The following is a 10,667-nucleotide window of genomic DNA, read 5'->3' as shown; positions in this document are numbered from 1 at the left end:
CAACGAGTGGCAGCTAGCCTTCACGCCAGCCATCAGGGCCTCGACTCCATGCTAAGAAGAGCCAGACAGACGGTGTACTGGCCTGGAATGGAGGGTGACCTGCAGCATTACAGGGCCACATGTAACTCCAGCAATGCTAACGCGCCGTCACAACCACCTGAGCCCCTCATTCTCACCCCACCCCCCGATTACCCCTTTCAGCAGACGGTGGCAGACCTATTCCAGCTGGCAGGTCAAACATACCTAGTCTACGCCGACCGACTCGCTGGCTGGCTAGAAGTTGCGCACCTACCCTTGGGTGCCACGTCCAGCGAAATCATGAAGCACCTAAGGCACTACTTCACCAGATGGGGGGCCCCAGAACAACTCTCTACTGACGGAGGTACGAACCTAGTGAGTGGGGAAATGACCCCTTTCCTCAGGAGATGGGGCGTCACGACCCGCCTCTCCTCCGCTCAGTACCCTCAGTCCAACGGCCGAGCCGAGGCCGCCGTGAAGACAGCCAAGAGGATTCTGCGAGACAACAGGGACCAGCGGCAGCCTGGACAACAAGGTGTCGCTTGCCCTCCTCCAATACCTCAACACCCCGCCACGAGAAGGAAACGCATCCCCCGCACAATTGACAACTGGCAGACAGCTACGTGATGGAGTCCCACGGCCAAACAGAACTACAAAGTCAATTGTGAGTGGCAGCGGACCCTGGAGGAGAGGGAGACTCATATGGCGCAACATCATGCAGAGATAAGACAGAATAGCACGGGCCAGCGACGTCGACGGCGCCGCCTGCAGCCGGGAGCCCGTGTGTGGGTTCAAGACCAGACTTCTAAGGCATGGAGCAAGTCTGGTACCGTAGTCGAAGTCCACCCACACCGCCAGTATGCAGTGAGAATGGACGGAAGCGGTCGCATCTCACTGCGCACCCGCGGCCATTTGAGAATGGCCGCACCACCACGGGGGCCATTATCACCCGGGGGTTCACCCGAGCCGCAACCACCGACCCAGGGGACGCCTCCGCCTGCTTCCCAGAGAAGGGAACGTCCTCAAAGGCACAGGTCTCGGCCGAAATGGCTGGACGACTACATAATCTAGCTGTTCAATTATGTTCATATTGTATGTCATTGGAATTGCCATTTATATTGTCTTGTTCAATGTAATCAGATTGTCAAGGTATTTGTTTTGTTTTTCCCTCACAATCTTGAGGGGGAGATGTAGGAGTTTTTATTGTGAGAGCTGGCAACTGCGAGTCACGCTCGTAGAGACTACCCCAAGCGCGGGTAGTCAGTCACCCGCCAAGAGCCCTATTGTAAGCAAGCTTAAATAAAAACCTAACAGTGGTGTGTGCAAAAACAATACACGAATTTAAAAATAGTTTAGATAAAATGAGATATGAAGACGGGACACCACAAGCTTAGCTCCCCTTCCCGTAAAATACAACTAGGTAAATACACACACACGTCGGTCGAAGTGACAGTGAAGTTTGGAACTCCAGGAAAACTTCATGTTTCATCGATCTCAACAAGGAGGGAGTACTTTTGTTGTTTTAATGGGGAAGGGGAAAGCTCATGGTGTAGTGGGAAGGTGAAGAAAAAGGAGAAAGGGGGATTACCGAGGAAAATGGAAGGAAACGAGGAAGGGGACGAACGGGCCCCGGGTGTTAGATGGGGTGTAAACAAGAGGGGTGCAGAATACACAGACAAGAACAAAGAAGCAGAAGTGTCAAAAGCAGAAATGTAGATAATAGCAACTCAATGGAAAGAACTGTTTTTATGGATTTAATGAGGTGACAACCTCCCCCAACTAGTAAATCTAGAGGAGAAACTAAAAAAAAATGAATGAAGCATGGGAGGTAGGGTTTAACCAATTAACACTAGTTACCCAAAGAATTGATAAACTGGAAGAACTAAAGGAGAATCAAAATCTAATTAAAGAAATAGAATTAAAAACGGTTAAAAGTAAAAGATGAGAATGAGGAATTAAAGAATAATTAAAGAGAAAGAGTCCATAGCAAAAGAAGCACAGGGTTGGAGAAAAGTCCAAGAGAACAAGAAAATTATATTTAGAGATATAGTGACAACAGATGAAAGAAACTAAGGACACAGTTATTAAAGTGACGAAATTAAAGGAGAATATAGTAAGACTTAGTGGACAAAAAAATGTGCAATTATATTAGGGGTGGAAGAGAAGCATAATTCAAATAGGACCACAAGAGTAAAAGACTGGGTAAGAATACACAAGGAGGAAACAACAGAAGAGAAATAAAATATTGACAAAAATTTATAAAGGAGAGGAAGAGCATGTTCCAAGACAAAACCAAGAAAAAGGATATGTAAAGTGTTGGCACAAAAGATTTTAGGGAGTTGTTAATGTGAAGGAGGATAGGGAGGGAAGGGTGGTTGCAGTGGGAAACACTGGGAAAGTGAGAGTGACGAGTGAGGAGAGGTAGGGAAGGATGAAGTGAGGGCGGCTGTTAAGATGGCGAGAGCAGGTAAGGCACCTGGGTTGGATACCATGCAGAATGTCTGAAGAAAGGAGGTACAGTTATGGTGGACTGGCTGGTGAGGTTATTTAATGTTTAAGAGAGGGTAGAGTGCCGGAGGACTGGAGGAGTGCCTGTATAGTTCCGCTTTACAAAGGAAAGGGGGACAAGTGTGAGTAGTGGTTACAGAGGGATCAGCTTGTTGAGTAGTTGGGAAGGCTTATGGGAGGGTCTCGATTGAGAGGATTAGGAGAGGAATGAAGTAATTGGTGAGGAACAGTGTGGTTTTAGGACAGGTAGGGGATGTGTAGATCAGATTTTTGTGGCAAGAGATGTTTGAGCTTTTATGGATCTGGAAAAGGCTTACAACAGGGTAGACAGGAAGGCACTGTGGGAGGTACTGCAGATATATGGGATGGGAGGAAAGCTGTTGGGAGCAGTCAAGAATTTTTATGATAGTAGAGCTTGCATTAAGATTAGAAATGGAGAGTGAATGGTTTGAGGTAAAGGTGGGACTTCGTCAGGGGTGTTATGTCACCCTGGCTGTTCCATCTTTACATGGATGGGGTGGTGCAAGAGGTGAATGCAAGGGTAGTGGGTCAGGGGTTGGAGATGATTGAAGAAAATGGAGAAAAAGTGGGAGGTGAGCCAGCTTTTGTTTGCAGACAAAACTGCTTGTAGCACAAACAGAGGAGAGATTGAAGAAGTTAGTGGCAGAGTTTGAGGTGTGTGAAAGAAGGAAGCTTAAGATAAATGTGGGCAAAAGCAAGGTGATGAGATGTACAAGGGGAGAGAGTGACAGCAAGCTGGAGGTGAACATTAAGGGTGAGAAACTGGAGGAAGTGGATAGTTTCAGATACTTGGGTGTGAATGTGACAGGAAAGGGAGGAGTGGGGGTGGAGGTAAAATGTAGATTGAGAGAAGCAAGTGGATCCCTTGGTGGATTAAAAAGTAACGAGAAATAGACATCTGGGAATGGATGCTAAGAGGAGGTTATATGAAGGAGTGATTGTGCCAACAGCAATATACGGGGCAGAAACAGAGAGGAAGAGAGGAGTCTGAATGTGTTCGAGATGAAATGTCTGAGAAGTATGATAGGGGTTACTAGGCTAGATAGAGTGAGAAATGAGGTGAAGAGTAGAACAGGGGTGGAAAGGGAACTGGGAGATAGAGTTGATGAGAGAGTATTAGGATGGTTTGAACATGTGAAAAGAATGAGAAGAAAGATTAGTAAAAGAAGTGTGGAAGGCGGAGGTGGAAGGAGTGAATACGAGATGGATGGATGGGATGAAAGGGGCTTTACAAAAGAGGAATGTCTGTTGTGGAAGGACGGGAGAGGACAGAAGATAGGGGTGAATGGAGAAGGGTTGTGTATAGACAAGACTGATTCATGAGGGGGAGTGGGTGGGTGAGGAAGTATGTACGAGAAAAACAATTTGACTCGGCCCAAAGGGATTTCTCCTCGTCTTCTTTTCTGCTTGAGGGGACAGAGGGGGGGTCGCCAAATTTATGAAGCGGCCTTGCTGTGAATGTGTTGTGTCTTGCAACACTGCTGACCCAGGGCAGTGGACAGGATGCAGGGATGACCCGTCATCCAGGAGGTGCCAAGATGGGAGGGAAGAGGGTGGAGGGGAGTGGAATATGGGAAATGAAATGGGTGGTAGTGGTTTTTGCCTTTTTCTTTTTGGCTACCCCCTGTGTAACGGGGAAAAAACCTTTGATATATGAATGTACAACAAAAGATGTAGGGATTTAAAGACGAAATGGATAAAGCTTGGATAAAATGGAAAGAAGACAAGACCTGAAAAATGGAAAATATATACTGGTTATAGAAATGAATATGTACAAGTGTGCAGAGCATAAAAGAGAAAATACGAAAAAGACTTCAGAAAAATGTAAAGATCAACCAAAACTATTTTACAGATTTGTAAAAGACTGAAAAACAAAATTAGAAACTACGACGAGGAGTTGAATACACAGGAAATAGGAATGGAAGAAATTATGAACAAGCATTTTAAACGTGTTTATGAGGGAGAACACGAATTATGAAAGGAATGGAAATCTTACAAGAATGATTTATTGAAACGGGACATTGGAAAAACAAGACACGAAAAGAAACTCAAAAGAATTCAGAAGAGATTTGGAAAAAAAAGCTTCCCAGTGTGATACCTAGAACAAATTAGACAAAAACTGTGTGCAAAGATATTAAGAAAAAACTAGATGCTGAAAGATACAAAGACAGGCCACTACGAGCATAGCTCCCTACCTGTATAATACTAGGTAAATAGGTAAATAGACAGGGATTTCTCCCCGTCCTCTCCTTTATATGGGGGGACAGAGGGGGAGGGGCCGGTTTAATGAAGCAGCCTTGCTGTGGATGTGCCGTGTCCTGCGACACTGCTTCTGACCCAGGGCAGTGGACAGGGTGCAGGGATGACCCGTCATCTAGGAGGTGCTAAGATGGGAGGGAGGGTGGAGGGGTGTGGAGTGTTTTCGGGGATGAAATGGGTGGGAATGTTTTTGTGCCTTGTCCTTTTTGGCTACCCCCCTGGTAAGGGGAAAGGAGCCTTGGGAATCGACATCAAAAGTGACCAAATTTTCACATTGAATGAGAATCAGACAAGAAACAATGGTCTCAAACTGTCCGGAAATAGATTCAATTTGGAAGTAGGTAGAAACAACTTTGCCAACCGTGTAGTTAATGAATGGAATAAACTTCCTGCACAGGTAGTGCAATGTAGTTCAGTTCGAAGCTTTAAGAATCATTTAGATAAATACCTAAGTAAGATGCTGTAATGATTATAATTTATGTTATATTATTTGTTTTTGTTTTATTATAATTTGACATTTTCATTTATTATTAGTTATGTCAATTTATCATCATTTACTATTTACCCGTTTGTTATTCAACAATACCTATGCATTTATTTATGTATTTTATTTGTTATTTACATTAGTTTTAATTTATTATTAATACGATTTTTTTTTTTTGCATCCGACCTAGATATGGATCAAAAGGTCTCCTGTCGGCATGCTCCGCCTTTGTAATCCTTTGGTATATGTAAATACTTGCCTCATGACTGTAGGAGTCATCATGCCAAAGTGGTTAATAGCAAGCTGTCACCAAGTCCACTCATCACAAGTGACATCTGGATCAACAAGACCTGGGTCTACATGCGAGACTCGATACCCGACGTAAAAGGTCCTTTCTTCCCAATGTGGGTAGTGGCCATGTCAAGGCATCCCCGCCCCCCCCAAATCTCAGCACCATGGATGTAAATCCTTATTCCACTATATGCAAGTGTCATTTGTTGCTTGAAACCTGCAGCCCCAACCATTTATAAAAATTTGGATATAATAAATGCCATGTTATCAGGTAACCACCTTTATTCTGCACCTTCATAAAAATGGAATGTTACAAGCACTTGTTTACCATTCTTTATATTTTTCATCAACAAAAATCTGGAATTTTTTTCAAAGAAAACAGTTTTCAACAAATCAAAAACAATACTATTCTAGCCAAATGACAAGCTCCACAGACTAATCTTCAACTATGCCTAGACGCTTATATCCCTTGTTTACAGGGGCCACTATGAGGAAACTTACAGGTTCCAGTGAAAGGAGTCTAGTCCTTTAAATGATCTAGAATTGTCATCCGATCCATAAACTGTTCCTGGTCTGACAAATGCAAATCTTGATTTATGCTCTAATCATTAATGCCTTTTTTTCGGCCAGAAAATAGTAAAATAGGAACTCTTGTATACTTTTGATCAGCCTCTTGTTTCTAACTTGTGGTCTTGCTAGTTACATGCATTTACAGGCATGTAGGCAGTGAACAATGACGACTTTGTCAATATTCAATAATGCATTCAAATCTTTACAAAAGGATTTAGACCTCCGATATTTCCTTGCAAGCCTTAACGATGTGACTTGTAGAGATGCCAAACATTTCTAGAAGGTCATCACACTTGCCCGATCGTGGGACCTTTTGTACAGCCAACATCTTGACAACTATTCCACGTTCCAAAGCAACAGCACTCATCACTGCTTCACCCATGCCACCTGGAATTTATGAGATAGCTAGTAAAACTAGAAGACTAGTCTAGACTTGCAAAATTTCCATGCAAATTACCAGACATATCTTGGAAAATCAATTATCAAAATTAGGCATTTCCTATCTTCATCTCCCCAATAACTTTCAGTTTTGTCTTAAATTGAAGTTACATTTTCAGATGGTAATAATTCAAGTTACTACTTTCTAAATGTGTGAACTTACCTTCAGGATAATGATCCTCTACAACCACAATGCGACCCCCACATTCTTTAGCATTCTTGATGATGCCCTCTTTGTCAATGGGCTTGATTGTGAAGAGATCCATTACTCTGACATTCATTCCTCCTTCACCCAACTCCTTGGCAGCCTTTAATGCCTCCCGAAGGGTGATGCAAGCACCAATAACAAGCACCTTGTCTGAGTTTGATTGGCGTATTACATTGGCCTTGCCCAGCTGCAATAATAGACTTTTATGAGCCCACAAACTATTAATCTGAGGATACATACCAATTAGGATAATGATTGGAAGTAATTGAATAATATGGGGATGAGAACAGGCGAGGAAGCTAAAATAAACTTTAGAAAAGTGGAATAAAGATGGCACACATTAGGGGAAGTTAAGATGAGGAAGAGGGGGAAGGGGAGGGCCATGATTTTGAAGGGAGCAAGTGCAGTCTGGGAAGATGAATAAACTGGGAAGCAACAGGGTGGGGAGGTCTTACCTCGAACTTGTGATCATTATCATAGACAACTTCAGTAGCTGGTCGAGATGTGCGGATGAAACAAATTCCTTTAGTTTGAGCCGCTAGCTCACATGCACGTTCTGTGCTGACTGCATCAGAAGGGTAGAACACTGTGGCAGTGGGTAAAGAACGGAACATTGCTAGGTCCTCAAGTGCCATCTGGCTTGGGCCATCTTCACCAATGCTGACGCCTACATGGGACCCAACACAGTTCAAGTTTGTCTGGAGAAAAAAATTAAATCAAATTGTAAAATGCAAAGTCCACAATAGAATGTTGGCAGGGAATGTTGACCTTATTATAGTGTCTCACTAAACAGACAAAAAGTTCTTAAATGCAAGAATCTTCCTTACAAAATCCAATGTCTATCCAACAGATAAACTCACTTGAGAAATGGCACCCATTCGAAGCTGATCAAAAGCACGTGTGAAGAATGCAGCAAATGTGGAGCAGAATGCAATGGTACGGTCACGACAGGCAAGACCGATACCCACGCCAACAAGATTCTGTTCAGCAATAAAGCACTCAATATAACGTTCTGGGAACTTCTTCATGAGAGCAATGGAGAAAGTAGAGTTCTTTGTGTCTCCATCCAGGCCAATGACACGGGGATTATTTTCAGATAGTTTAGTCAGGGCTGTCCCATAGGCTTGACGTGTGGCTACTTTTTGACCTGAAATTTTGTTAAAATTCTGTGAATGTCAAAAACTGCAATATAAGAGGAAGAGGGGAGGGCCAGAGTGAGGGGACGGAGTGGGGGGAGAGGGCCAGAGGGAGGAGACGGAGTGGGGGGAGAGGGCCAGAGGGAGGAGACGGAGTGGGGGGAGAGGGCCAGAGGGAGGAGACGGAGTGGGAGGAGACGGAGTGGGAGGAGACGGAGTGGGAGGAGACGGATTGGGAGGAGACGGAGTGGGAGGAGACGGAGTGGGAGGAGACGGAGTGGGGGGGAGGGCCAGAGGGAGGGGACGGAGTGGGGGGAGAGGGCCAGAGGGAGGGGACAGAGGGGGGGGAGAGGGCCAGAGGGCCAGAGGGAGGGGACAGAGTGGGGGGAGAGGGCCAGAGGGCCAGAGGGAGGGGACAGAGTGGGGGAGAGGGCCAGAGGGCCAGTGGGAGGGGACAGATTGGGGGGAGAGGGCCAGAGGGCCAGAGGGAGGGGACAGAATGGGGGGAGAGGGCCAGAGGGAGAGGGCCAGAGGGAGGGGACGGAATGGGGGGAGAGGGCCAGAGGGAGGGGACAGAATGGGGGGAGAGGGCCAGAGGGAGGGGACAGAATGGGGGGAGAGGGCCAGAGGGAGGGGACAGAATGGGAGGAGGGACAGAATAGTGGGAGGGGACAGGATGGGGGGAGGGCCAGGGGGAGGGCCAGAGGGAGGGGACAGAATGGGGGGAGAGGGCCAGAGGGAGGGGACAGAATGGGGGGAGAGGGCCAGAGGGAGGGGACAGAATGGGGGGAGAGGGCCAGAGGGAGGGGACAGAAGGCCAGAGGGAGGGGACGGGCCAAGAGGGAGGGGACGGGCCAAGAAGGAGGGGACGGGCCAAGAAGGAGGGGACGGGCCAAGAGGGAGGGGACGGGAGTGGGGGGAGGGGACGGGAGTGGGGGGAGGGGACGGGAGTGGGGGGAGGGGACGGGAGTGGGGGGAGGGGACGGGAGTGGGGGGAGGGGACGGGAGTGGGGGGAGGGGACGGGAGTGGGGGGAGGTGACGGGAGTGGGGGGGGGGGGAGGGGACGGGACGGGGGAGGGGACGGGACGGGGGGAGGGGAGGGGACGGGGGGGAGGGGAGGGGACGGGGGGAGGGGAGGGGAGGGGGAGGGGAGGGGACGGGACAGAATGGGGGGAGGGCCAGAGGGAGGGGAGGGGAGGGGACAGGACAGAGTGAGTAGGGGGAGGGCCAGAGGGAGGGGAGGGGAGGGGACAGGACAGAGAGGGGGGAGGGCCAGAGGGAGGGCAGAGAGGGGGGAGGGCCAGAGGGAGGGGAGGGGAGAGGAGGGGAGAGAGGGGAGGGACAGAGGGAGGGGAGAGGGGAGGGACAGAGGGAGGGGAGAGAGGGCCAGAGGGAGGGGTGGGACAGAGTGAGGGAGAGAGGGGAGGGACAGAGGGAGGGGAGAGAGCGGAGGGACAGAGGGAGGGGAGAGAGCGGAGGGACAGAGGGAGGGGAGAGAGCGGAGGGACAGAGGGGAGGGAGAGAGAGGAGGGACAGAGGGAGGGACAGAGAGAGGGGAGGGACAGAGGGAGGGACAGAGAGAGGGGAGGGACAGAGGGAGGGACAGAGAGAGGGGAGGGACAGAGAGAGGGGAGGGACAGAGAGAGGGGAGGGACAGAGAGAGGGGAGGGACAGAGAGAGGGGAGGGACAGAGAGAGGGGAGGGACAGAGAGAGGGGAGGGACAGAGAGAGGGGAGGGACAGAGGGAGGGGAGGGACAGAGAGAGGGGAGGGACAGAGGGAGGGGAGGGACAGAGGGAGGGGAGGGACAGAGGGAGGGGAGGGACAGAGGGAGGGACAGAGAGAGGGGAGGGACAGAGGGAGGGACAGAGAGAGGGGAGGGACAGAGGGAGGGACAGAGAGAGGGGAGGGACAGAGGGGGGCGAGAGAGGGGATGGACAGAGGGAGGGGAGAGAGGGGAGGGACAGAGGGAGGGGAGAGAGGGGAGGGACAGAGGGAGGGGAGAGAAGGGAGGGGAGAGAAGGGAGGGAGTGGAGAGAGGGGAGGGACAGAGGGAGTGGAGAGAGGGGAGGGACAGAGGGAGGGGAGAGAGGGGAGGGAGATGAGGGAGGGGAGAGAGGGGGAGGAAGAGGGAGGGGAGAGAGGGGGAGGAAGAGGGAGGGGAGAGAGGGGGAGGAAGAGGGGGAGGAAGAGGGAGGGGAGAGAGGGAGGGGAGAGAGGGGGAGGAAGAGGGAGGGGGGAGAGGGGAGGGCCAGAGGGAGGGGAGAGCCAGAGGGAGGGGAGAGAGGGAGGGGAGAGAGGGGGGAGGGCCAGAGGGAGGGGAGAGAGGGGGGAGGGCCAGAGGGAGGGCAGGGAGGGGGGAGGGCCAGAGGGATGGGGGAGGGCCAGAGGGAGGGGAGAGAGGGGGGAGGGCCAGAGGGAGGGGAGAGAGGGGGGAGGGCCAGAGGGAGGGGAGAGAGGGGGGAGGGCCAGAGGGTGGGGAGAGAGGGGGGAGGGACAGAGGGAGGGGAGAGAGGGGAGAGAGGGGAGAGGGCCGGAGAGGGGGGGGAGGGCCAGCGGGAGGGGAGAGAGGGCCAGAGGGAGGGGATAGAGGGCCAGAGGGAGGGGAGAGGGCCAGAGGGAGGGGAGAGGGCCAGAGGGAGGGGAGAGGGCCAGAGGGAGGGGAGAGGGCCAGAGGGAGGGGGAGAGGGCCAGAGGGAGGGGAGAGGGCCAAAGGGAGGGGAGAGAGGGGAGA

The 10,667-nt window shown here is 50.3% G+C and overlaps 1 protein-coding gene across 2 annotated transcripts in view; it reads right to left on the bottom strand.

Moving 5' to 3' along the window:
* Positions 1-5,845: 5,845 nt before the first annotated feature.
* LOC143026989 (transketolase-like protein 2) overlaps positions 5,846-10,667 on the bottom strand; it is a 40,492-nt gene continuing 35,670 nt past the window's right edge. For both annotated transcript variants that reach the window (XM_076187797.1, XM_076187796.1), the window contains exons 6-9: positions 7,658-7,944; positions 7,253-7,495; positions 6,753-6,984; positions 5,846-6,538 (exon numbers count right to left, since the gene is read on the bottom strand). In XM_076187797.1, coding sequence (XP_076043912.1) covers positions 6,366-6,538; positions 6,753-6,984; positions 7,253-7,495; positions 7,658-7,944 — 935 coding nt within the window. In that variant the 3' untranslated portion in view covers positions 5,846-6,365. The remainder of the gene's footprint in view (positions 6,539-6,752; positions 6,985-7,252; positions 7,496-7,657; positions 7,945-10,667) is intronic.

This window comes from Oratosquilla oratoria, chromosome 7 (assembly GCF_046742065.1).
Source record: "Oratosquilla oratoria isolate Oo_2021 chromosome 7, ASM4674206v1, whole genome shotgun sequence".
Lineage (NCBI taxonomy): Eukaryota > Metazoa > Arthropoda > Malacostraca > Stomatopoda > Squillidae > Oratosquilla > Oratosquilla oratoria.
Note: the sequence above shows the minus strand (reverse complement) of the source record. Positions and strands in the feature narration are given on the sequence as shown.